The following is a 26,626-nucleotide window of genomic DNA, read 5'->3' as shown; positions in this document are numbered from 1 at the left end:
CACCACACAAATCTCCACCCCTCATTCACAATTAATCCAAAGCACCGAAGGCTAAGTGTGGCTCTCCAGCTGTCTTACTCATCAATGACCCTCAGGATTCAACACCAGAAAAAATACATAGTGCATATTTATTTCGCTACAAGTGTCAGACAATATTTGACATACTTTGACATTCAACAAGATTTTTTTTTTTTTTTAAAGTATGAAGCTGATACAACTCATAGTGAAGAAAGGTGACCCCGGAAGCCCATTTCTGGACAAGTTTTAACTTTTATTAAGGACATATCTTTGGGTTTCAGACTTTAGTCTTCGGAAATTTAGAAATGTTATCTGTTCACAAACAGCATGCAATAAACTGAAACCTGAAATCACATCATATGACCCCTTTAAAAGCAAAGGCATTTCATGACAACTTTAAATCTTACAGTCCAGTTAAAAAAGGCAGAATTGTGAGATGTATGTTTGATATAATTTTTAGATAAAAATTTGCATTTACCATTTTTATTTATTTTCAGGGGCGGAAATGGGCTCCCATAACTGAACACATCCATACAGGCCTGTGGTCAAAGCAGTGAACCTTAAAAAATGTAAATGTAACAGCAGAATGTCTTCCATCAACTAGAAAACAGAAGGAGCATCTATGACACAGTTGATCATTGGGGACAATAAAAACATGGTTTGAAAGCATACTGCCATAGATGTCACAGGAAACATACCCTTGATCATTTTTACATTATATATTATATATATTATATCTGCTATAATGGCTCACAAGGTCATAAAGAAAAAACTACGACTCAGGCTATAAGCTGTGTATTTTTGTAAAGAAAAGATAAAAAGTTTGGTGATTTTGGTCATATTTGGTTCAAAATATGTTCTAAAATGCTGTGCTTGAAACTCCATAAACTTGGGATAAAAAAAAGTTGAAGTGTCATTTCTGCACCATTAGCAGCACCAAATTGAAGTTGCTCAAGCACATGTTGAATGTGCACCGACAATGCTTCTGTTGTGATTTCTTGGTTACTAGTGTATATCTTTTTATAATGGACTGTTGTTCACTCCACTATTGTAGGTTGCTTCATATTTCCATTAATGATTTTTTTATATGAATATAATAATAATATAATTATTATTATGATTATTTTTGTTTTACTGAACATCATTTAAGATTCAGTTCAAAATTGTATACTCAAAATAAATATTTATTCTCGCCCATGTCAAACCTGTATTACTTTCTTTCATTGGTCGTACACAAAAGGCTGTGAAAAAGCTTGATTCAAAGTGCTCCAAAAATTACATTCTGAAATGCAGAAAAGCTTTTTAGATGTTTGTGTGGTTAGTATTATTAGCTGTATTATTCAGATGTGGACACCCTTGTTTTTGTGCCAAGTTTCCACTGTTGTGATCCATAACAAAGAACAGAATGAAACAGAAATGTCAAATTTGGTTAATGCATTATGTTAGAGCTGATGCAATGGGTAATGGGAGATTCAAATGTTTCTGCTGTAATACGGGATTCTTTACTCATTTTGTCTTGCTCAACCATTCAATGGTGCAGTGCAAATAGCCTTTGCCATCAAAATACACTCTGATAAGACACTCCTAAATTGCAAAAAAAAAAAAAAAAAAAATTAATTCAAAAGCCTAGACCTATTCTGCCATACCTGCACGTTTTTGAAAATTTTAAAGCCTTGAAATTCCCAATCTATACAAATTGTACAAATTTAGTTTTGACAAACTGTTGCCTGAAAACTACGGAAGAGGCAGATGTTTTTGTTTGATGAAAGGCACAAAGGGAGCGATTTTCAGCCAATGGAGAAAACTCTGTTATGAGACTTGTGCGTCATGCATCGTGTTTTAGTCCGGACAGACGCCAGCAGATGTTTACCGGTAGAGTAATCCGACTGAGTCTGGCCGTCCCACATGCACACACACTGAGATAGACCTCTCCTTACCTCTGCATGCACCCACCATTTTAGGGTTATTTTGTAAGTAGAAAAAAAATCAAAGCAGAATGACTGCGTGTGCAAGGTTGCGTGTCATTCTGCACATGCGATTATTTTGTGTTTGGTTTGTCTCGTCATCCCTCACGTCACATGTTTGCCCAGACTCCATGCTCAGTAATCCCACTCTTTTGCCAATATTTCTGCTCAATCTGGTTTCATCAGGTCAGGATTAGCAGAGATTAGTCAGATGCCCAGCCGCTGGTGTGCACATTCACTCATTCATTAATGACGTTAGTGGTTCTGTCATCAGAATGACAGCACATCACGTTTCATCACGTATTAAACTTTGGTGTGTAACTTAACATGCACCGTTTGTGCTCCAGATACAAACAGGACTTTGTCTTGGTGGAGAAAACTGGTAAATGTCATTGATTTATATTGAAACAAAGTTTCAAGCCATGACAAATTAAGTATTATCAGTCATTCTAGCAGAGAATTTTGAATTACGGATAGTGACTCAAAAGAAACTCACCACACGAGGAGGTTTGCAGCACAGTTTGGACACAATAGTTCATCATCAAAGCTAATATTTCCAACCGAAAAGAGGCTTAGCCTGGACAAAGTGGTGAGTAGGAAACAAATTATCAAAATTACCCCATTTTTCTGGTCCTTTTTAACACTATGATCATTTCCACATGCCTCAGGACAACAAAAGAGTGACAGGAAATGGGTTCGGGAACTAATCCAACACAAAGCTAATTACTGAATTTGAATTAAATTAGGCAGAGGTAGATTTGACATTATACAGATGTGGAATTAATATCAAATGGAATGGTACCGTATAGTGTTTGAATGTAGCAATTATTTTAGCTTAGTCACAAAACTGGAACTCGACTAATATGTTCCCTCTGTTGTGTGACTGTGTTGAATTTCTTTGAAGTGCAAGTCAGTAAATTCTTCTTCCTCTCATTCTGTGTGCAAGGCCAATTCAGTCCATTTGAATCTTTGCCCATCCTTGATGGGCATTACAGCTCAGTATATCAGGAATTTATGCATTAACCACTTTGCCTTCTTGATTTCCCAAGGGAGACCCTTTTTAAGTAATCTAAAACAAAAGGAAAGCTTGTTCAGACAAGATAGTTCATCATACACAATCAGTAATCCACATCACTGCTTAAGTATTGGACATTCTCATACTAAAGGAAACGTAAGAATACTTGTATGCTATTGCAAAAATGTTGACATTTTTTCCCCCAGGCTCTACATAAATCAAAGTCATTCTTCTAATTTAGTTTAGCCCACTAAAAAGACTGCCAGATTTGAATGAAAATTTAATTTCACACAGATTCTGGCTGTTTAAATGACTTGAACATTTTTTTCTGTCCTTCATGTAAAAGAATAAAATTATAAGAAGTCATTGTGGCGAGTGGGGCGGGGCCGAGGGACGTGGGAACAAGGAGGGAGGCCGGCAATGATTGGGCAAATCAGTGACACCTGCGGCCCACCGCCGGTCTCGAGTCCCACGTAGGAGATGGAAGGATATAAAACTGGAGCGACGACAGTGAAGGATGAGAGAGGACCAGGCCTGGGATTTTAGTTGTGTTTTGGTTTTTATTTGAGCGCACCAGTCGTCCGTGAGGGGCTGGTGCGCTGTTTTGTGTTTATTTTGTAGCCTATTATTAAAATGTTGTTTGATTGTCCGCCGGTTCCCGCCTCCTTCTTCCGGATGAATACTAAGGTTAATTCATTACAGTCATACTCATAATTGAAGAGTAAAGATCTGAAATCCAGTTACTTTGTTTGAGATTCTAATACTAAAACTTTGCTAAGTAAATGCATGTTGTTGGACTCCCAGAAACAACTGGTTGCATGTGCATTCTATATAAAATATCTGAAATAGGTTGCTAGAATTACACGTTGGGGAATGTAATGATGGGTGTTCATATGAAATGTCCTGAGATTACCTTGAACAGATGGGGCTTTGGTCAGCATTTTGAATAGCTCTTAAATACATCATAACATATCTTGGAGTCCAAGCAGAGTAAGGCACATGCATGCGTCGTGGTACTGTCGTGAACTATCCCTTTAACATCCTGGAACAACGTTCCAATCAACTAATGAGATTTGGGATTAGGGATACTTCACCCTAAAATGAAAATTGTCATTAATCACTTACCCCCATGTTGTTCCAAACCCGTAAAAGCTCCATTCATCTTCGGAACACAATTTAAGATATTTTGGATGAAAATCTGGAGGCTTGTGACTGTCCCATAGACTGCCAAGTAAATAACAGTGTCAAGGTCCATAAAATGTATGAAAAGTCGTCATCAGAATACTCCATCTGCCATCAGTCGTGCAATCTGGGTTATATGAAGTGACGGGAACACTTTTTGTAAGCGAAGAAAACAAAAGTAACGACTTTATTCATTAATTATTCAATATTATTCAATAGCACAGAAGAGCATACGCAGCACGGCCATTGTTGGCCAAATCTGTCAGCCTAGTTTTTGTTACGAGTTCCTCGCGTTGGTGGCAATTGGCATACTGAATTGGCATATGGGCCATTGGTGACAGTGTGAACTTTGACTGGATGTGATGAAAATGAGCAAGCAAGTAAAAACATCACAGACAGAAGGCTGTTATATTGTCATGTTATAATGGGGGTGGCATAACAGATCAGAGGGGCTGCAAAAAAACTAATTAAATAGAGAGAACCAAATGTATGCCTATAAGCTTCAGCATGCAAATTCAGCCACCTTGTGTTATTTATATACAGCAACTTAAAAAAAAAAGGCATATTATAATTTTTAAGTGGAATTAACTTCTCATATGTCACTGTTAACGTCTAATGCCAACTGCTAAATATGACACTTACAAATTAATATAATTATTTGAACGCATTTTTATTATATTATTTAATTTATTTAATATCTCTTTACTTTTTTGACCATCACGTGTCAGTCACTCTCAGTCAATAGTCTCGCAATGAAGACTGGCAGGAAAACATAGTAAATTCTGACTTGTTTATTTATTAATTTTTTTTATAGATGGTGCCGACAATTTCTACATGAGATATTGATGGTCTATTGATAATGGAGCTATCGATGGTTGTACCACAGTTTTTTTGCACCCAGAAACTGCTAGATATTCCTGCTATGTGTGATGGCAGACAGCAGTTCTTCCTCTCCATCCTAAACTTCAGACTGAGGCTGTTAACTTGTGTTATTGTTCTCATTTGAGCCATTCTGCAAAGTGACTCGATATTAAATGGTGTTCCATCAAGAAAGCTGTTGATAATAAACTTAATAATGTACATTAATGTTCCTCCTCTATGCCCAGCATTTCTGAAACACGTAAATCTTTTACAAAGCTCATGGTTCTGAAAAGTGAGGTGTAAGGTAATTGGCGAGCTGTCCAGTGCATTGTGATTGGATGAATGCCTCAAGCGTGTGTCGGAAATGTTAAGCCCCTCAACATATTGTAATGCTGTCTCCCAGCACGATGAGTCAAAACCATAGACTGTATAAATCGCGTCACCGCGCGACTCTCCTGGACAATCAAAAATGGGCAAAAAGGCAGGAGCTACTTGCTGAAGCCATGTCCACCTAACGCGACGGCAGTGTCAGCAGCGGCAAACCACCTGTCACTCAAGTGGCCACGCCCTTAATTATGCAGAACTTAATATAAGGTTTAATATAATTTAAATGGATGAGTTGTAAAAAAAATTCACCCCCCTCACAGTTGTCATGAAGGGCAAAATTAGCTTATTTAGACCAAAATAATTTTTTTGCCCTGCCCTAATGCAACTACTGCTTGCATATCCTTGACTTGGTTTCTTCTTTTGATATAGTTATAGACAATTAATTCCTTACACGTAGACACAGATCGCAAATGCTAGTTTGCAGTCAGCTGTAGTCTGTGCAGTGTGTTCAAGCACAGCTTTTTGGTCCAGACACTGCTTTCATCACTGCTAGTTCTTTGAAGTCAGCTAGGTGTGTCCCGGCTTGAGGACTCTTACTGTCCTACCTAAAAAACACAACACAAATAAAAAAAAATTACTTTTGAAGGCCTCCTTTTCAAGGCTTCCACTATTGGAGGGTTGCAGAGCAAAGGGCTCAAAAATTAATTGCCATTTGGAACTCCAGCATGGCAGCCTAGATTGTTCTCCCCTCAAAGGCATAGTTTACACTATTTCGTACGCAATGAATGAGAGGCACAGAGCTGAAATGTGTTTTTCTCCTTTTCCTGTTGAGTCTATCCATCACAGTTCTTCGTGGGAGATGAAAAGGCACTCAGAAAGACAGTTTCTATTTTGACAAGGCATGGTTAGAACTTCTAGTGGCATGAATCAGTAAAAGCAAAGGTTGAACCCAAAGTCATGTCATCAACAGAGGCGAACCAAGATGAAGCGGTGGCCCCAGGCAAAATTAATAGATGCGGCCTCTCTAAGATTATTTTATTAATATATCTTTATCTATATATATTTTATACAACATACAAAAAGTAGTTAAAACACATATAATAGAATTTTTTTTTCTTTTTAATAAATTGCTTATACTTTATCAAAATATCAATCTTTCTTTATGGCAGACGATACAATGCTGTACAAATACAATCTTGAAGATACAGTATAATCTTCACATTTACAGTAACAGATTGTCACCTTAAAAATGGTGCTTACGAGCCTAAGCTACAGCAAATGCTGTCACTATGTCCTTCATATCCAAAGATCTTTGTATGTTCCGATCAATTGAAATTAGTGCCTACTGCTGACAGCCTCTCTTCTTCATTCTTGACCTGAGGTATGTTTTTATCAGCTTTACTAGTTTTATTAGTTGACAACTAATTATGTTAACTGTAGAAGAGCTAAATAAATAATGTCAACTAAGCAAATGTAATGAAATGTATTTATATTGATCATGGGTGAATCATGGGTTAACAAAAATAAACGAGCAAAAATAAAAAAAACTAAATGTTTTAAAACACTTAGAATAATTTAAAGCCTTTATTATTATAATTATAATTATTATTATTTTTTTAACTCTGCCAAATTCACTTTAAATGTTCACTTTAATTCATGAAGAAGACAAGGGAAAATTTGTCTACTGGTAGAAAACGAAATGAAATTACCATTATATCCAGTGGGTGGCTTTTGGATTAATTATAAAATGACTATGAAGTATAGCAATAACAGGAAGTCACAAAGTCTCATGTCATTTAAAAAAAAAAAAAAAGCCTTAAATAATAAAGAATAATTATCCTTAAGCCAGTCTTATCTTCATCATTTACCGCTGTCACGCTTCCTCTTTTCCACCTCTTCTTGCTTTTTTCCACTTCTGGCTGCCAGACAGAAAAGTCCTCTTTATTTTTAAATTAGCAAATGCATGAGTAAGCACTGTGCCAGTTTGAAAACGGCGGCCAATGCGTCACGAGGAAAAAGCAAGCACATCCAGCGTAAGGTGAGAAAGGGCGCCCAAGGGGGGATGCAGATATAGTTACCTTTATTTATATAAATTATGGGATCAGTACTCTACAAACTGTTTTTCATGGGGAAGTCGTGGCTTAGTGGTTAGAGAGTTTGACTCCTAACCCTAAGGTTGTGGATTATAGTCTCTGGCTGGCAATACCACGACTGAGGTGCCCTTGAGCAAAACACTGAACCCCCAACTGATCTCCGGGCGCTGCAGCATAAATGGCTGCCCACTGCTCCGGGTGTGTGTTCACGGTGTGTGTGTGTGTGTGTGTGTGTGTGTGTACTTTGGATGGGTTAAATGCAAAGCACAAATTCTGAGTATGGGCCACCATACTCGGCTGTATGTAACGTCACTTTCACTTTTTTATAGCACTTTTAACAATACGGATTGTCAATGCAACTGTACAGCATTAATTAGGAAAATAGTGTAAATGATGCAACATTACAATAGTAAACACTCATATACTGCTTCATGTTATATTAATAATGATATTTCTGATTGTTCAAATAGTAAGCTATCAGGGGTCCTCTCAAAATGCATGGTCCCAGGCAACTGCCTGCCTCGCCTGCCCTATTGCTACACTTCTGATTGTGGCTATAGAACTTTCAGGCTTTTCATGACTCTGTCATGTTACTGTGGCAACACTGCATCGGCTTCAGGTATCTGGATGCTTTAATTAAAGTTGCCTTCTGTGGAAAAACGATGCAGAATCAGTATTCAAACTGGTTTATAAAAGCAGAAGAAAATACATAGAGGAAAAAACACTATTCTCTGTTTTAGCACAAAATCCTTCATCTTGATTCACAAACCACCTACAGTCTTAACTTAAACAGCCGGTTCTTGTGCTGGTGTAGGCCTAATGTTAGGCTCTGAGTATTTAAAAAAGATGGAAGATTGATGGGTACAAATAATCGTTTTTGCATATATTTTGATCAAGCACATAAAACATTGTTTAACTATTTAATGATTGAAAAACACACTAAATGTGAAAACTCACGTTTTTCTGTGGATATACAGTATAGCATATACAGGGGATGAAAAGTGGAAAAAGTGAGAATGGATACAAGAGAGCGACTGAAACAGAGAGAGAGAGAGAGAGAGAGAGAGAGAGAGAGAGAGAGAGAGAGAGAGCACATAAATAAAGCTCTCAGCATCTCACGTTCAGATAGATGCTCGTGAGTGTTTGCCAGTCGTCACGTCACTCTTTACTCTTACTGGACTGTACCTCTGTAGGATGTTATAAGGGGTCTTCAGGGTTTAACAGGTAGCGGGTTGAGGGTTCGAGTCGTGGGCAGCATGAGCGCGGAATGCGCGGAATATTACAACACGGAGAATGTGTTTGTCAGCGCCTTCACGTGCCCTAAGACCGACAACGACGCGCGCGCGGTCTTCTGCTGCGGGTTCAGTGACGTCAAATACTGCTGCGACGATCCCAACAGCTTTTTCCCTTATGAGTATGGATATATGTGGTGGCTCAGGTACGACACCGATATTTTGTGTTTTATTTGCCATGAATCCATAATTTAAAATAATTAGGCTATTCTACTGTGTATGGCTACTATAGTTGTAATAGTTGGTGGCAACTTTCTAGTCACATCATAAAAACGTAAAAATGAGAGAAATTACAATTAGTGATATTGTGTGGAACTGTTTATCATGGTAGGCTACATGAGAATTGTTTACAAAACTTTATTGTTGATTTGTATCTTTAACCAAAATCTCAAAATATGTTCAGTGTCCATGTTCAAAATTGAATTTTGCTCACCCTAATGCAGGTCATTCAGAACTTTAACTAGTTTAATTTTGTTGAACATTTAAGATTATGTTTTTTCTATGTTTTTATGTATCTCAGGAGATCTAAGTGTCTGATGTTCTTCCAACTTTAACTTTTGTTATATGGATAATATATTCTGCAAACATATTTTCAGAAAATAAAACATAAAATGCAGTATTTCCCAGAGCTAAACAAAGCACAAAGCCAAATATATCTTCACAAGACAAACATGGTGTTAATGCAAACATGTTCACAAATGAACACTGAGGTGGAAATAATGTAGTGCAAAAAGGAGTTTAGAAAAAAACAGTAACATGAAAATTTAACTGACAAATTAAAACTTGTATATATTTAACATCTGAAGAACCTTTCTGTTTAACAAAAGGTTATTTGTGGAAAAAAAATCAGATTATAAAAAGGTAAGAAAGACATGGTTCTTTAAAGAACCTTTGACAGAATGGTTCTTCTATGGCATCGCTGTGCAGAACCTTTTAAGCACCTTTATTTTTAAGAGTGAAGGTTCTTCATTGATTATTTAATGAGGCATTAACCTCAGCAGATAGCTTTAGTCAAGTTGTATGATTAAATGCTTAAGTCTTAATCAAGTGTTAATTTGATGAACACTTTATGGACAGTAACCTATAATGATCTCACAAGACTTGAATAAAGATGCTCTCATGAAACAAGGGTCTGTTTAATGGTATTAACTCCTGAGCATTGACTGACAAATTAAACTTAAATTAAATGACTAATTAATTAATGCAAATTGTTGCGCTTATCAATGCCAATATGTGTAATCAGAATAAAACATTAAAGATTCAAGAACGGCATAATTTTTGTGCATAGATACATTTTTGCAGTAACTTAAAAGCTGCAATTTACATCAAGAAAGGCAGAAATGTGTGGTTCTTGAAAATACTGATGAAGTATGACGATAAGGGCAACAATTTGCATTCATTATAAATATTCATGACTGAAGTTTAGTTGAATACTTGCAAAAACAAATCCAAATCACAACACCTGGTTTTATAAACGGCTGAACACCTTCTATCAGGTTTTAATTAGTTTTGATGATCACGAAGGAGAGTTTATTTTTGCTTCACAGGATCTACCCTACCTAAAAAGCCTTGGTATCCATCTAAAATGCTGTATGACTAGAGGCATATTAGAACGTGCATAAATCAATTCATCAACATCAAGGCCATTGTAAGTTGCAATCATTCTTGCAGTGTGTCCTCAGTCTGGCAACCTGTGCAAGTGTCAGGTCTGAGGAGGAGGAGGGAGCGGGAGAAACAACTTTCATTATTTTGAATTTGGACTGCAGTACCCATTTCTATGGAAGTCAGTTTTCACCACTGAATAAAAAATTAAGAAGGTAATTGTGACTTTATCTCACAAATTGACTTTTTTTCCTCAGAATTTCATAAAATAAACTTGTAGTTCTGGATTTTTTTTTCTCTAGGAATATTCAGATGTAAACTCACAATTGCACTCACAAGATCCAAAGCTTGCATTGTTTTATGGGGTTTATGCTTAAAAAATTGAAAAACAATAAGCCTGAGCTACTTGTAACAGTGATTCCAGGTGTCCTGAGAGGATAGGCAATGGAATTTAATTAATTTTATTCTATTTCCTAAACCCAAACAAAATGCAAAATGCAAAATGTCCCATAGCATTCACCCCAATCCCAATAAAGACAAAAACGTTTGTTTGCTTGTTGACATACTCTCATTAAGTTACAATTTTAATTTGCTCAAGCAGAACGTTAATATCATATTGTGCTTTAGCAGGGTATTTCTGGCTAAAATACCTAAGTTAAAGTTAGTTAGTGAGTTCATGCTAACGTACAAACCAAAGTAGTGGACTGTTCTCGCGTCTTGTAAGGTGTATGGCAAAAACACATAAACGAAGGTCTACATTTCACTGTCTCTTAAACTATTCATCTTGTTTATTTTATCATACCCTGTGATACATGAACAGTGTTGGTCCGGGATGTTTTTATCTGCGATCGTGTCGACCGTAACATGAGACTTCTCGCTTCCAAATTAATAACCACACTATTTATTTTCAAATATTTTATGCAACGAACTTGTCCAACTTGAATGATGGTCCTTCTGTGCCCAAAGTTTATCAAAAAGATATAAGGACAATGTTTTCATGTGGACTACAAAGCCCCGGACATGACATGCAAGAAAATATAAATAAATTGTGCGCACGATTTACTAATTTGTTCCCACAATTTACTAAAACGTGCACACGATGACTATTGCGTTCGCTCAATTTACTATAGCGTTCGCTCGATTTGCTAAATTTATAAATCGAGAGAATGCAATAGTAAATCGAGGGAATGCTAAAGTAATCGTGTGCACGTTTTAGTACATTGAGCGAATGAATTAGTAAATCGTGCACAAGATTTAGCCTTATATTTTTTTCCTGCATGTCATGTGCGAGGCTCTGTACATGGACAGCTATTATTGTATGTTGCATTTTTTTATCCGAGTAACCAAGTAACAGTAACTAAGGGGGGGGCGGGGCTTACCGATAGGTCAATTGCAAGTTAAAAAGTCCAAATCTGAGGGGAAATTTGTGAATTTATAACTAACCATTGCGTGTTATAAACTCTTGCGATTCTGACTTTATTGCTCTGAAAGGATATTGTTTATATCCCACACTTTCGACTTTATAACATATTTGCAACTTTGTCATGCATTTCTGACTTTTTTCAGTGGTGGACACAGGCTTCCATACATTTCAGCGGCTAGCTGTCAGTATTACCTTTAAAAATGCTTAGTGCCTACTGTAATGCGCTTCTTGCAGCTGCTGCCGATCTTCAGGTGATCAGGTCAAGCCGTCTTCATCACTCTCACAGGGAACTCAATGATGACTGTTCTCTTCACATGTCACCGTGACATGACATTTAACAGCATGACATTTCAGAGAAGTCTGTGGGCACTCTGTAAAGTACAGGAGTCACTCATGTTTCCCTATTGAAGTTTTATAGAATTTTAAAAGTGTGTGATGAGAATCTTAAACTCTGTTTCATAACCTAGACTTAAAAATAGGTTCCAAATGGAAGTTTCTGCAGTGATGATCTAGAGGAAGCATTTTTGGGTCCCCCAAAAACCTTTCACTGTTACCATTTTTTTGTTAGTGTGAAAAACATTTTAATAATCTAAAGAAGCTTTTTCCTCTACAAAGAACCTTTTGCACAAAGGAAAGGTTCCATAATTGTTAAAGGTTCTTTACTGCAACAACTTTAGCATTGTGGCATCAAGTTTTCCATGGTTCTAATGTCTAAATCTAAAGTCTGCTGGTGCAGAAATGACACTCTATATATATATCTATTAATGAGCGATGCACTGTTAGGTTGTCTCTTTACAAGTTATCTAAATGACCTACTGTGGCTCTTTAAGTGCAGTTTCTCCACAGTTAATGCTCTGCTGCTCTGAAACCTTTTATGCACCAGTTAATGTGAAACATTCATTAACATGAACTGATTCATGTAAGAACTCATTTACTGCTTTCAAAACCGCTTTTAATTTGTTATCAGGCATGCAGTAGTGTGACGGCATGCTTTAATAATCTAAAACAAAGTTGTTTGTGCTTTCAACCCATGATATTGTGGGGGTGGAGAAGGATGTTTGAAGGGGGTTGTTTGAAAGTGGGAAAACATCTAACCAAATAACTGATAGTCTTTTATACTAATCAAATAATGGATTTTATGCAGTCAGAAATATGCACATGTGTGTGTGTGTGTGTGTGTGTGTGTGTAGACATTTGTATTTTAACTAGATATATTTTCTATTCTTCATGAGTGGCCAACTTTTTAACTAAAACCTACATATCTGACTAATAATATACGTATGACTAATAATATATAAATGACAAATACAAGCTTTTCTGAGGATTCAGGGCTTGCATCTTTAACACTTTACTGACATATTAAAAGTGTTAATGTCAATATATAATGTAACATTTTTGAGGTCTAAGATTTTTAATATGTGACCCTGGAGCACAAAACCAGTCTTAAGTCGCTAGGGTATATTTTTTAGCAAAAGCCAAAAAACATTGTATGGGTCACAGTTATTGATTTTTCTTTTATGCAAAAATTATTAGGATATTAAGTAAAGATCATGTTCCATGAAGATATTTTGTAAATTTCCTACCGTAAATATATTAAAACTTACTTTTTGATAAGTAATATGCATTGCTAAGAATTCATTTGGACAACTTTAAATGTGATTTTCTCAGTATTTGTATTTGTTTTACACCCTCAGATTCCAGATTTTCAAATAGTTGTATCTCGGCCAAATATTGTCCGAACCATACATCAGTGGACAGCTTATTTATTCAGATTTCAGATTGTGTAGAAAAAAATAAACACTTAAGACTGGTTTTGTGGTCCATGGTCACATATTACAGCTATGACATAATTATTCAACCCCCTATTCAACATTGCTGTTTTTAGTACCTTTCTTGTATGGTGGGGAACAACAGATTTAAACCTTTAGAAACTCTATTAGAAAACATAACTAGATTGAGATGTTACATGCATGTGCTGAATTGGAGGAGCAAATATGACAAGTCAACAGAGTTCTCACAAAAGCTATTGAGAAGCTATAGTGAAGAAATTGTTTTATTACTTTAGAAAGTCTAAGGGGACATAAATACATCCAAATCATAAAAAATAATAGAGACACAACTGGTAGCCTTATTCCTTATCTTAAAAAATGTATTGGACCAGAAAACCTTTGTTTGATCTGAAATGTTTGATCACAGCAACTAAAAAAACCTGCCAAGGACTTGAAAGATGACCTGATGAAAGGAGGAAAAACATTTCAGTGCAGAGTATAAGAAGAACACAAAGCAAGTATGGCCTTCATGTTGTGGCATCTTGCTGAATACCACTCTTGACCAAGAATTACATAAAATGCCGACCTGAACATGCTAAAACTCATTTGAATATACATGTGGAGCTCAGAAAGAATGTTTTATGGAGTGATGTGAACCATCTAGAACTGTTTGGACCCATGAATCAGCGATATGTCTGGTCTAAAAAAGGCAAAGCTAATGAGCAGAAGAACACTATCTCCATGGTCAAACATGGAGGAGAACCAGTCCTGTTATGGGAATGTTTTACTGTTGCAGGAAGTGGAAATCATGACTGTATTTCCACTGTATGAAGGACATCAGGTTATTTTGGCCAGAATTGTGATGCATTTAGTGCAAAAACTGAAGATGATGATCAATGGACTTTCCTTCATCCTAAAGTATACATCCAAATCAGTTGTACAGTAGAATGGTCTTGAGTGGCCTGTTAAGTCTCCAGATTTAATTCTCATAGAAAATATTTTGTTGAAATTGAATTTGGTGGTTTCAAACAAAAAAACGCTCTGCACCAATTTTTACTTTTGGGAGTTGAATCATTTTGCACATGAATGTTTACATTCAACTTTACATTCTTAGGATTACTCAAATGTGTATTAATAAAATTTCTCTAATAGTGTACTGATGTCTTTGTATAACTGTTGAAAAAAAAAATATTTTCAGCTGTTTAACCTTGTTTAATCTATCTCTTTTTTTGTTTTAGTTTGGGAGCCCTGGTTGGTTTGTCTATAGCTGCTGTGGTACTGTTAGCCTTCATCATCACTGTTTGCGTGCTTTGCTACCTGTTCATCGCCACTAAACCTCGAGGGCTGGACAACGGACTGCCATTACGAGCACCAGGTATGAAAACACCTCCAATAAAAGAACAATTTCTATACATGAAAGCTTCTTGAGAGGAAAGTCCTTCAGAAAAGCTTAGGACATCAATCTCACGCTACAGTCGATTTGATGAGAGTGTGGTTTAATTGCATAATGTGGCAAGTGACATTTACATTTTACAATCACAGTCTTTTAGTAGCAGTAATAATATCAGTGGAATTATTCTTTATGCATCAACTGCTTCTTCTTATTAACTTAGATTCTGTCAGACGATTTATTGCTTTTTTATTATATTCATGTGATTTATAAATCATTATAAATCATAAAATTAATAAATGAGTTAACGTAAGGAATAATCCTGCTTGTTTGTGCATCTACTCTACAAATAAATAGATAAATAGACTATCATGCACCCGGCGAAAGTGTTTTTGTTAGTTTCAGCCCGACACAGTTCACATTTTCCCGTCCTGCGCCACGTTGTTTAAATAGCAAATGCATTTGAGTCCATTTGTGCGCCCTTTGGGCATGCTGGTCTAAAAAAGAGATTGTTCTGGCGCATTGTTGGTGCGTTGCTATTTTGAAGAACTGAAAATAGACTGAGCCATAGACCAGCTCAAGCCTGGTCTAAAGTATTTTTTTCTTTGTTAAAGGCAGGGTAGGTAATACATGTATAAACAACTTTCTTCCAAATTTGTTTAAACTTTCTATATATATCAATGCATAATTAAAATGTAAGTACTCTGATAAAAAGAGTATAAAAATCGAGTGACTCTAGACCGTTTAATCTGTATTAAACACAGCTCATTATTTCCATTTCGGGACGAAACATAGGATTGGCTTAGGCGACTGTCACTCTCTCGCAACCATGGCAACCACCCTTTTGCCACACATGACCTGCCCACTTGCGCGTGCACGTTTCATTTGAGGAATTCAAGAGGCACGGATCCTAGGAATACCAAAACAATGGCAGAGAAACAGCAAGCAAAATTCACAGTACCAGCCTATGCAGTTAGTGAAGGCAAACCAGGCAAAAAAGGAAGACAGTAACAGTACAAGAAAAGGCAATGAACAAAAAGTCTTTGGATAAACAAAGAAATAAAACGCGAGTTTATATCGGCGTGGCTTTCCAGCGATGGCGAGAACTGAGGGAACTCAAGGGGCTGAAAAGTGACTCCTTGATGGCTTTATTTCTGCTGGACAGGTAAATCTTTCCTTTTGTATTTTGATCATACATATTTTTTTCATGAAGCATGTGTCATTAGCACACGTAGCTGCATAATATAGCTAACATAACATTACTTAGCGAGCCGTAGTAGAGGCTTTGGAAGGAACCCAGAAGGAAGGGGGTGGAGTGAATGGAAATAATGAGCTGTCTTTAAAACAGTCGTGAGAGGTCTACAGTCACTCAATTTTTATACTTTCTTTTTCAGAGTACTTACATTTTAATTATGTATTGTTATATAAATAAATTTTAAACAAATTTGGAAAAAAAGTTTTTTATACATTTTTTTTACCTACCCTGCCTTCAATTAAACAGCGCGTTAGTAATATGTGCCTATCGGCGGGTGCACAACGCGTGTACACTTTGATTGTTATACACAAAGGGACACGCAGTAGCACACAAACGTTTCTAAAATTGAAAAATTACATTCCAAACCCACCATGGTGCGAACGCAACTGGCTTTTATTAAAGGGGATGGGAGATGAGACTGATTGGTTTATTGCACGTTACACCCAAAAAACACCCATTACTCAAAAAGAGAATAGGGACAACCCGTTTAGACCATGCGCCTGGGCGCGCCGACCATTTTCCCGTCATTAAACATGCAAAAGTGGATTTGTACACACCCTGAGTGCACCTGTGCCATGGACTTTAGACCTTTTGCTTAGATTGTTAAAATAGGGACCAAAAAGTTTGAGAAAATGTTCTATTATGACATAATGCAAAATGATTTTCCCCAGAATGCCATAACTGAGCAATTGGAATTAGTAATAGAGATCTGTAAAAGTTAATTAATGAAAATTAATTTAAGCTAGTAGATTTAGGCTCTTTTCCCCTGGCTGTTTTCTGAACTGTATAGTACAATTGCATCATGAGTGTTAGTGCCACCCTGAGTGCTAGCATTATCTAGGTAACAATTCAAAAAATAAATAAATACAAAATTTCATGTTGTTGTTGACCCTTGAGTTGCACTACAAAAAACATAAAATGGATTTTCTTTATTCTGTTTTGGATGCATTGTAAGATAAACTGAGCTTGTTAAATGCAGATTCTAAAGAGACAAAGAATGAGGATTATGTCAGCAACAGTGGTTCATTTTTGCAAAATTAATATGGTTTTATTTTAGTTTCTTTATCACAAAAACATTTGCAACCCAAACACATTTAAAAATGTCTTAATTTGCACTTCCACAAGTTCAGGCCTTTAAAAGTCTAAAATCTGAACCAAAATTCCAAATTTCAAGAAGCTATGGCATTAAATGTTGCAGAAACTGGAAAAAAAATTCCATTGTATTTTTGTTTTGTTGAAATATCCAAACATCCTTAAAACAAGATATAATTTACTTTATATCGAAAATGGAGATATGAAGTCTTGTTTTCAGAGAAAATTGTATGAATTTATGCTTGAAATGTGATCACATATCCGTCAATGGGCCATTAAAAAAGCTTGTTTTTCCTTTGAATTAAGTAGAATATTCTGACCCCACTGGAAGATATTTGTTGTTTTTGTTTTAATCATAAATCTTAAATTTAACCATCTTAACATGGTCTTAGAAAAGTTTGCAAAGTCTTAAATTACCTTCATGAAACCTGTAAAAACCCTGCAAAGATGTAGCTCAGATGTGGTTCACTGGGTCAAGAAATAAACCAAATAGGCTTGTGTCCACATCAGTTACTTTAAAGATGCATAAAGAGCAACAGTCCTGAGCTCTTTTTGTCTGGGTTCTGAAGGACATATTTGTTTTCATGTATGGGAAATGTTCTATTAATGCTTTTAAAAGGTTTGAGCAGCATAAAGAAACATATTGAAGCATATCTGGTGATATGACAGTTCGATAACGTGAAATGTTTTCATAGATCAGACACCAATCAGAAAAAAGTTTAAAGAAAAGCTATTGATGTGATTCAAGGCTTGGCGGCTCATGTAGGATGTGCTGCATCTTGGTTCATTGTTAGAGCCTTTTTATTAAAGATATAGCAACAATAACCAGTCAAATGGCAAATTAGCATTAGTAATGGTGGTTTTATAGATCTTTAACAGGCTTTTGTCTGTAAGTGAGTCAGGTTTCTCTGTCGGGTGAATGGATGACTTGCTGTAAGTACAGTGAATAAGTCTATGTGCCAGATCAAACTTTAGATAATCATGCAATCACATGAAATAATGACAAAATCAAGTAGTTTTCTCAAGAAAGTGTGGTTGAAAAGAACAGCTGGAGGGGTTTTCAGACAGGACATGCGAATTGACAACCCTTTACTTTGATTTATGAACACCATGAGACTTGCAATGAATTTGCAATGCATTTCTTCACCTGTTGCATCACTAGCAGAAAGTAAAAGTTGTTTCAGAGGAGGGGGAAGTTACTATATTTGAATTTTAACATTAAGAAATGTAGTGATTGATTGATTGCAGGAGCATGCACTGATGCTGTACTTGTCCAGGTGATATTTCACCCAAAATCTAATGAAAAGTTTAATTATATTTTGCATAAAAATTATTAGCTGTTGTTGTTTACATTGTGGCATATATAGTGGTAGATCCTGGATGACTCCTGGATGAGTTTGGTGCGCTCTTGGAGAAATTTTGGTTGGCCAAAATTTTAGAAATCACTTAAATAAAACCTGTCTGACAAAGTGTAGGATACTTAAAGAGCAACGCAGCATGCCGCAATCTAAAGAAATTCAAGAACAGATGAGATACATCTTATATAAAGCCATCTCTAAGGCTTTGGGACTCCAGCGAAGCATGGTCAGAGCCATTATCCACAAATGGAGAAAACTTGGAACAGTGGCAAACCTTCCCAGGAGAGGCTGGCCTACCAAAATTACTCCAAGAGCGACAACATCTAAAGAACTGCAGGCCTCACTCTCCTCAATTAAGGTCATTGATCATGATTCAACAATAAGAAAGAGATGGCAAAAACAGCATCCACGAGCGAGTTCTAAGGCAAAAGCCACTGCTGACCAAAAAGAACACAAAGGCTCATCTCACATTTGCCAAAAAATATCTTGATTATCCGGACGTTAGTTTGTGATCTCAAGCTCAAGTGCACTTGGGTTATGCAGCAGGACAATTATCCCCAAAAAAGCAGCAAGTCTACCTCTAAATGGCTTAAGAAAATCAAAATTATGGCTTTGGAGTGGCCAAGTCAAAGTCCGGACTTGAGATGCTGTGGCATGACCTTAACCCTCTGGAGTCGATTAACATGTATACGCGCTATGAGGCATTTTCTCCTGATAACCCCCGAAAAGAACTTAAATTACACTTTCAGTTTTGATTATACAAATAAGAGCAATACATCAATCGAATCTGTAAAGGGTCTACTTTTTTTGTATACAGCCATAATAACAACAAAACTTTGTGCATTTGTAAAATAAAGATAGCAAACAAGGTGTGCTGTCTGCAGCCTTTGTCTGCGCTGATCTTCATTTGCAAACACGTCATTAAAATGAACTGTAACTCCGTAAATACTCAACGAAGAGACAAGAGAGAGATATCTATAGAAAACTTGACATGTCTACTTTTAAACTAAATATTCTGTGATAAAGTAATCCATATGAAAACAACACGATTAACATTTTTTGTTTTTCACTAACCACGCATAACATTTTTTTTCTCAAAAACCCAGTTTGTGCTGATTACAGTAAGATTAAACTTTAGATATTTTTAAGAAACTGAAAAAACACAAATGTCAGGGCATGACAAAACTTCTCCAGGCCCCAAAAATACCCTTAGACCTCAGAGGGCCAGCCCATTCATGCTCGAAAACCCTCCAGTGTGGCTGAATTAAAGCAATTCTGCATTGTTGATCTGAATTATTCAAGTGTGACATGCAAAAAAAAGAAGGAAAAAAACCCACTGTATATAATACAAAATTTTGTTATAATATAGCATAGGACATTTTTAAAAGGTCAGTTTTGACCACGAAAAGCAAATTACATAAAGCACATGAGTTTAGTAGATTTCCCTCAGTTTTCTTTGTAATACAGAAATGCAAATCACTCCATCAAGTGTTTATCATTAAATCCATTATATGACTTAATAACAGATCATTAAATAGATGACAAATTTAATTCTGCATAATTACGTTTTTATATATTTGCTGCACTTGCTGCTTAAGTGCTTTCAAGGACCTTATACTGTATGCCATGTCATGAAAATTTTACAGTGCAGAAAAAGAAAAAAAATTCTTAATGGTTCAAGAACCAGACGTAATGTTCATAATGCATATTTCCTTTGATCTTAAGGTTAAATGTGACCCATCTTGTCCTCACACTAATATAAAGAGCTCAGATCCATGCACTTAATGCAGGTCTATAAACAACATGCACTGTAATGAGTCATTAGCAAAAGGGTAGAGATTTGAGAGAGAAAATTAAACGATTTGGAGACGGACAGATTTAATGAGACGTTTAGATGACATTCAGTTCTTTGTGTTGAGCAGTAATGTTTTCTTAAGATCCTGAGTAAGGAAGGAAAATGTACTTATATAGCACATTTAAAAACAGCAGAGCTGAACAAAAATATGATTGCAACTGAAGGGTCATAATTACTCCTGTTAACTCATTAACACATGCTTGAGAATGTTTCGTTGCTCTGTTTAAATTAAGTGATGACTATTAAAAATTATAAGAGTGAGAGATAATGAAGGATTTTATTCTATTTTATTATTTTATTCTTTTTATTTATTTATTATTATTATTATTATTATTCCTTTTCATTTTGTCATCCAGACAACTTATTTTATTTCAGTTCAGTTTGCCCCAAACATAATATAATAATCAAGAAAAAAATAACATGCAACAACACAAAAGCAAAGGATTAAAAAAAGATGCATCTGGAAAATATGCTTAATTGTCATGAAAATAAAACAAAACATCAAAATTATACAATGTATAGTATACACCACTAATACGAACCAGTGTAACTTCACTGTTTGTTGCAAAGCATCTCCATTTTGGTTGCATCTTGATCATACAAGCACATTTTGAAATTAGTTGGCAAAATGCATTTGCTAATGTTTGTACTTTTGTGACAGCAAGCACTTTCTTGTTTTATAGATCCAGAGATGCATAACCTGCAGTTGGCAAACTGTGACAAAGTAGACAAAGGGAAAAAAAAAGTTTTGGATACCAAACAAATGTACCTCACCTACTGTTGAGCACGTATTGTAAAGAAATCATTAGTTCACTGCTGGCAGTTCCTAAGTGTGCATGTCTCTGTGTGTGTCATTTGTTCACGTAACAACAGCTTGCAAATAACTAAGAAGCATTTCTTCTGATGCAAACAGAGAAATAAGATGAATAGCCTACTGAATATAATAGGCTACTTAAAAAAGATAATGTCTTTTCTTTTGGGTCAGATGTGATGAGTCTCAAATATTGGGAATTGCTAAGAGTTGGTTTACACAATGAAGCTGACATTTAAGTTCACATAAATTAGAGAGATGTGGCAAAACAAAAATATGTTTTTCCTTGTGCTGAATCACAAAGGGATCAATATATTTGACCTGCTTATCTGTGTTAGTGAAAGTGTTTACACTGCTAAGCCAAAAATCAGTGATTAGACTTTTTTGTTTGTCTTTAAGGCCAGTTTTGCCAGGTGGACAATAAAAAATTGCATTGCAGTGACATTATGATAACTTTATTTTGCCTTAGACCATATAAAATGTTAGAAATCCTAAATCTACACACAAACTTTAGGTTGAGGAATGATTCAGGTGATTAATTTAGAAATGAAGCTATAGTGACTATCTTTATGAATGGCCATTGGATCATTTGATTTGTTCAGAAATCACAATATTATAGTAGATGATAAATATCACACACTCCTCGCACATTTACTTTTTCCATCCTAAGCCACCCAGTGTGTCTCAGTGTCGTTTCACTTTGCCCACTTTTACCACAGCCACGGGTTGTGATTAAACAGTGGGCGTTGACCTCATTGATCAAATACCTTTCTTGCCATTTCTCCTGAATTTTCCACCCTTCCAGGTCAAGTTTCTTCTTTTGGATGTGTTTAGGACACACAGAACATACAAATCCAAAACCTACACCTCGACCCATTACAAATGAACTTTTAAAACACCCACCGCAATATAATTTCTCATTCAGCTGGAAGATGAGAGGATGAGGACGGTCTGCCGTCCCACCGCCTCCATTTATCATTGTCATTCCCACCCCATTCTGTCTGGGACACAAATAATTGATATAATTTCGTCTGCAGTGCACCTCTTCCCGTGGCCTTTAGCGTCTCGTGTTTTCTTCTTCTCTAACTCTGCAAAGACCAAAGAGACATCGATTTTTGTTATTTTAAAGTGACCAATTATGTTTTTTGTTTTCAGTATGAAACAGATTCACAGGAGATCTAGAAATCAATGTGTTGTTCAATCAAGACATTGTTTTTCTTTTCTTTTCATCCCACTGCCATCCTCTGACCTTTTTTGTCTTCCACAAAAACTTGAGTTTCATTAAGCGGATTATGCGATTTATTGCTTTTTATTACATAAAATATGGTGTCAAGGTTAATAGCTGTTTTTTTTTCATCTGTTTCCATTTAGAGAATGACCCTTTCAGCTTATCTACACAGCACATTTAATTCAAGTTTGTTTAGAAGAATTACATTCATTCTATCAGTAACTTACACAGCTCTACTCCTTTTTATCTTCTGTCTATATGCACTCTCTTAAAAAAAAAAGATAAAAGCTGGTTGATACCCTATTAAAAGGTAAGAAATTGCTCCATTTAGGTACTAAAATGTACCATTTAGATAAAAATATGTACCTTTTAAAAAATGTTGTGTGGTATTTATCTTCCATCTAGTGTTGCTGCCATTTCAAAAGGAGGTGGCTAAAATGTCTCATTGTTTTCCCTTTTTTGTGCAGTCTCTTAAAGCAAAGTGACATTTCATTGGTTAACAGTGTGCATTCATTGCACTTTTTGTTTTTGTCTAAAGCTAACCCTTAAGGTTTCAAGGTAGTGAAGTATGTCATTTACAAGATTTTCTTTTCAACATAAAGAAATGAAGGTTAAAGGTAGTGAACATCAAAGACGGTCGTCCCAGTCATTTATGAGAGTCTGCACTGCAGAGCGATCAATTTTGCAGAAAAAGAAGTCTTTAAGTAACACTACAGAGACGAGCAGAACACCTGAGACCTGACAGCCTGTTTCTCCAGAGAATGACTCCACGGCAAAAACTGTGCACTATTTGAATCTCTTCTTTTTAGCAGATGACTTTATGGAAAGCAACTCTAAAATTACTATAAAACAAAAAGAAGGGATGTTATATATGTATATTGGACAATAAAAGAACATTGAAAAACGTTGCCTGGTCTGATGAGTCTCTATTTCTGCTGCGACATTCAGATGGTAGGGTCAGAATTTGGCGTAAAGAACATGAAAGCATGGATCCATCCTGCCTTGTCTCAGCGGTTCAGGCTGGTGGTGGTGGTGTAATGGTGTGGGGGATGTTTTCTTTGCACACTTTGGGCTCCTTCGTACCAATTGTGCATTGTTTAAACACCACAGCCTACCTAAGTATTGTTCCTGACCATGTCCATCCCTTTATGACTACAGTGTACCCATCCTCTGATGGCTACTTCCAGCAGGATAATGCACAAGTCACAAAGCTCAAATCATCTTAGACTGGTTTCTTGAACATGACAATGAGTTCACTTTACTCAAATGGCCCCCACAGTCACCAAATCTCAATCCAATAGAGCACCTTTGGGATGTGGTGGAATGGGAGATTCGTATCATGGATGTGGAGCCAACAAATCTGCAGTAACTGCGTGATGCTGTCATGTCAATATGGACCAAAACCTCTGAGGAATGTTTCCGGCAACTTGTTGAATCTATGCCATGAAGAATTAAGGCAGTTCTGAAGGCAAAAGGGGGTCCAACCCGGTACTAGCAAGGTGTACCTAAAAAAGTAACCAGTGAAACTTCAAGAAACCTAACTGCAAAGCTACCTGAAAAACAATGCACAAGTGCACCTAGGACAAAAGCTTTTTTTAACGCATAGTGTGGTTACACCAAATGTTTATTTAATTAAGTTAAGTTAATAGAAGTTAATTTATAATATCTATTTATGGCATTATTTTTGACGGCATCCTCGCTTTACAGCATTTTTACACAAGTGCCTAAAACTTTGCACAGTAATGTAGCTTTGCAGGTTTCTTGAGGTTTCTTGGAGACGTTGGCACAGTTCTTCTGGATTGATTCTGTCTCACTTTGTTCTGTTTCTTCATGTTATTCAGACAGACTGATGATGATCAGATCAGATCTCTGTGTGGAGCACTGGCTGCTCTCAGACTCCTCGTGCAAACACAAATTTCACTGGATTATTACAATTAATGGCAAATATAATGTTTGGACATGTAAACTGATATTTACTACTGACACACTACAGCAAAACAGAAATTACTGACTTTTTTTGTTGGTGAAAATACTAGTGGCCTAAGACTTTTGCACAGTACTGTATATATAAACTTTCTTTTATATTTAAAATTACAAAAGCACATAATTATTCAAACTTAAAGGGTTGGTTCACCCAAAAATGAAAATTAGCCCTTGTTTTACTCACCTTCAAAGCATATACACAAAGGTGTATATGACTTAATTCTTTCAGACCAATCCAATCTGAGTTATAGAAAATATTATCTTTGGCCAGCATTTTGTTTTGCTCTCTCCTCCGTGCCTCTGCATTCATCACTTCTCACCAGCATGTTAGCGAAGTATACATTTTACTTCATCCGCCGGAACGACTTTGCATGTATGACAGTCAGCAGAAGTGAGATGCTAACAGTCTAATCAGATTCAATGATCTATGCTAAGCTAAGCTAAAAGTGCTACTGCCAGACCTGGAGATCAGCTGAATGGATTTGAAAACAGTAAAACTCAACTGTTTAACTCTAGGGGAGTTGGAAAATGAACAGTGTAGTGTTCCTTTAAACTAAAAATAAAAACTTAATGAAGACATTATTAAATACTTGTGATATTATATATATTACATGTGTAACTTATAATAATATATAAATACTTTTAATAGAACATAAAAACTGACACAAAATTAGACATGTTGCCTAACTGAAATGTAAAAAGAGAATAAAATTGCTAAAACTAAAGTAAAAAATAAATACAAGCCTAAATAGGAATATTAAAGATAAACAAAAAATAATAAAAATGAAAACACATCATGTAATTATTAAAATGTAAAACTAAAACTAAAAATATAAAATAAAATCTAATATTAATAAATGGTGTTTTGATAATAATTAATGCTGAAATCAAATTGAATTGAATTGTCTTGAATTAAATATCCCTTATAACCAGGATGTATTAACAGAGATACCCATGTAGCACTCTTTGCTTGCTATTTTTATATATGTGACCCTGGACCACAAAACCAGTCGTAAGTGTCAATTATTTCAAAATTGAGATTTATGCTTCATCTGAAAGCTGAATAAATAAGCTTTCCATTGATGTGTGGTTTGTTAGAATAGGACAATATTTGAAAATCTGGAATCAGTGGGTGCAAAAAAATACAAATATTGAGAAAATCGCTTTTAAATGTATCCAAATTAAGTTCTTAGCAATGCATATTACTAGACAAGAATTAGGTTTTGATATATGTATGATAGGAAATTTACAAAATATCTTCATGGAACATGATCTTTACTTAATATCTTATATAATAATTGGGTATTGCTAAAAATATACCCCAGCGACTTAAGACTGGTTTTGTGCTCCAGAGTCACTTATAACAAAACTCACTGGCAAGTCTTCAAGAACACACTGACAATATTTAAGGACATACATGCATTCAGTGTGTCCTTGTAGACTTACCAGGGAGTGTTGCACCAGCAAGCAGTTGAAAACTCTTCTGAAAACATGTCTAAAGTTTCCTGTCATGTGTTTCTTCAGGATCTGGGCCCAGTCCTCAGCCTCAGCCGAGCGCCGCACTGGGACCGCAGGGTTTCCGCAAGCATTTCTTACGGGGCAAACTGGACTGTGACAACCAGCCGCCCGACCCAGACCGGCTGTTCCAGCGCTGCTTCATGGCTACGGTCACCACCATCAACGTTGAAGGACCTTCATAAAGCCCTGGAGCCCCAAATATGACATGAGCAACATTAATAACATGAACAGCGTTAACGTTAATCAGGAGTCTTTTCAACGGCTTTACCCAACCATCACGTGACTTAAGTCACATTTTGAACCACAGAAAGGTCTCTACTCTTTTGGCCTCAACAGACTGTCACTGAAATCAGTGTAACAAACTGAGCAAAAGTTTCATTCCTCATAAAACACAGGGTCTTTTTTTACATGGCGCAAGAAACATTTAACGGTTTACATTCATCAAGACTTCAGCTCTTTGAAAGTCTGTAGATTGAACCAAAGACGGAATTGAACTCAATCGTAGAGATTGTGGTTTCCAATTCCCGAGAATTACATTGTTCATCTTTCTCTCAAACAAAGTTTACAAATCGATTACACCGACACTAGGT

General features: G+C 36.1%; 1 protein-coding gene across 1 annotated transcript; it reads left to right on the top strand.

Moving 5' to 3' along the window:
- Positions 1–8,594: 8,594 nt before the first annotated feature.
- On the top strand, positions 8,595–26,222 carry LOC132118527 (protein shisa-like-2A). The gene is made up of 3 exons (XM_059528424.1): positions 8,595–8,898; positions 14,785–14,921; positions 26,043–26,222. The coding sequence occupies exons 1-3, from the start codon at positions 8,717–8,719 to the stop codon at positions 26,216–26,218; spliced, it is 495 nt and encodes a 164-aa protein (XP_059384407.1). The 5' UTR covers positions 8,595–8,716; the 3' UTR covers positions 26,219–26,222.
- The last annotated feature ends 404 nt before the right edge of the window (positions 26,223–26,626 follow it).

This window comes from Carassius carassius, chromosome 37, assembly GCF_963082965.1.
Source record: "Carassius carassius chromosome 37, fCarCar2.1, whole genome shotgun sequence".
Taxonomy (NCBI): Eukaryota; Metazoa; Chordata; class Actinopteri; order Cypriniformes; family Cyprinidae; genus Carassius; species Carassius carassius.
Note: the sequence above shows the minus strand (reverse complement) of the source record. Positions and strands in the feature narration are given on the sequence as shown.

Bases quoted from the DNA above. Each gene is read 5' to 3' on its own strand.
- LOC132118527 (XM_059528424.1), top strand. From the start codon at position 8,717: ATGAGCGCGGAATGCGCGGAATATTACAACACGGAGAATGTGTTTGTC. The intron at 8,899-14,784 runs GTACGACACCGA...TTTTTGTTTTAG, and splicing joins GGATATATGTGGTGGCTCAG to TTTGGGAGCCCTGGTTGGTT. The intron at 14,922-26,042 runs GTATGAAAACAC...GTGTTTCTTCAG, and splicing joins ACTGCCATTACGAGCACCAG to GATCTGGGCCCAGTCCTCAG.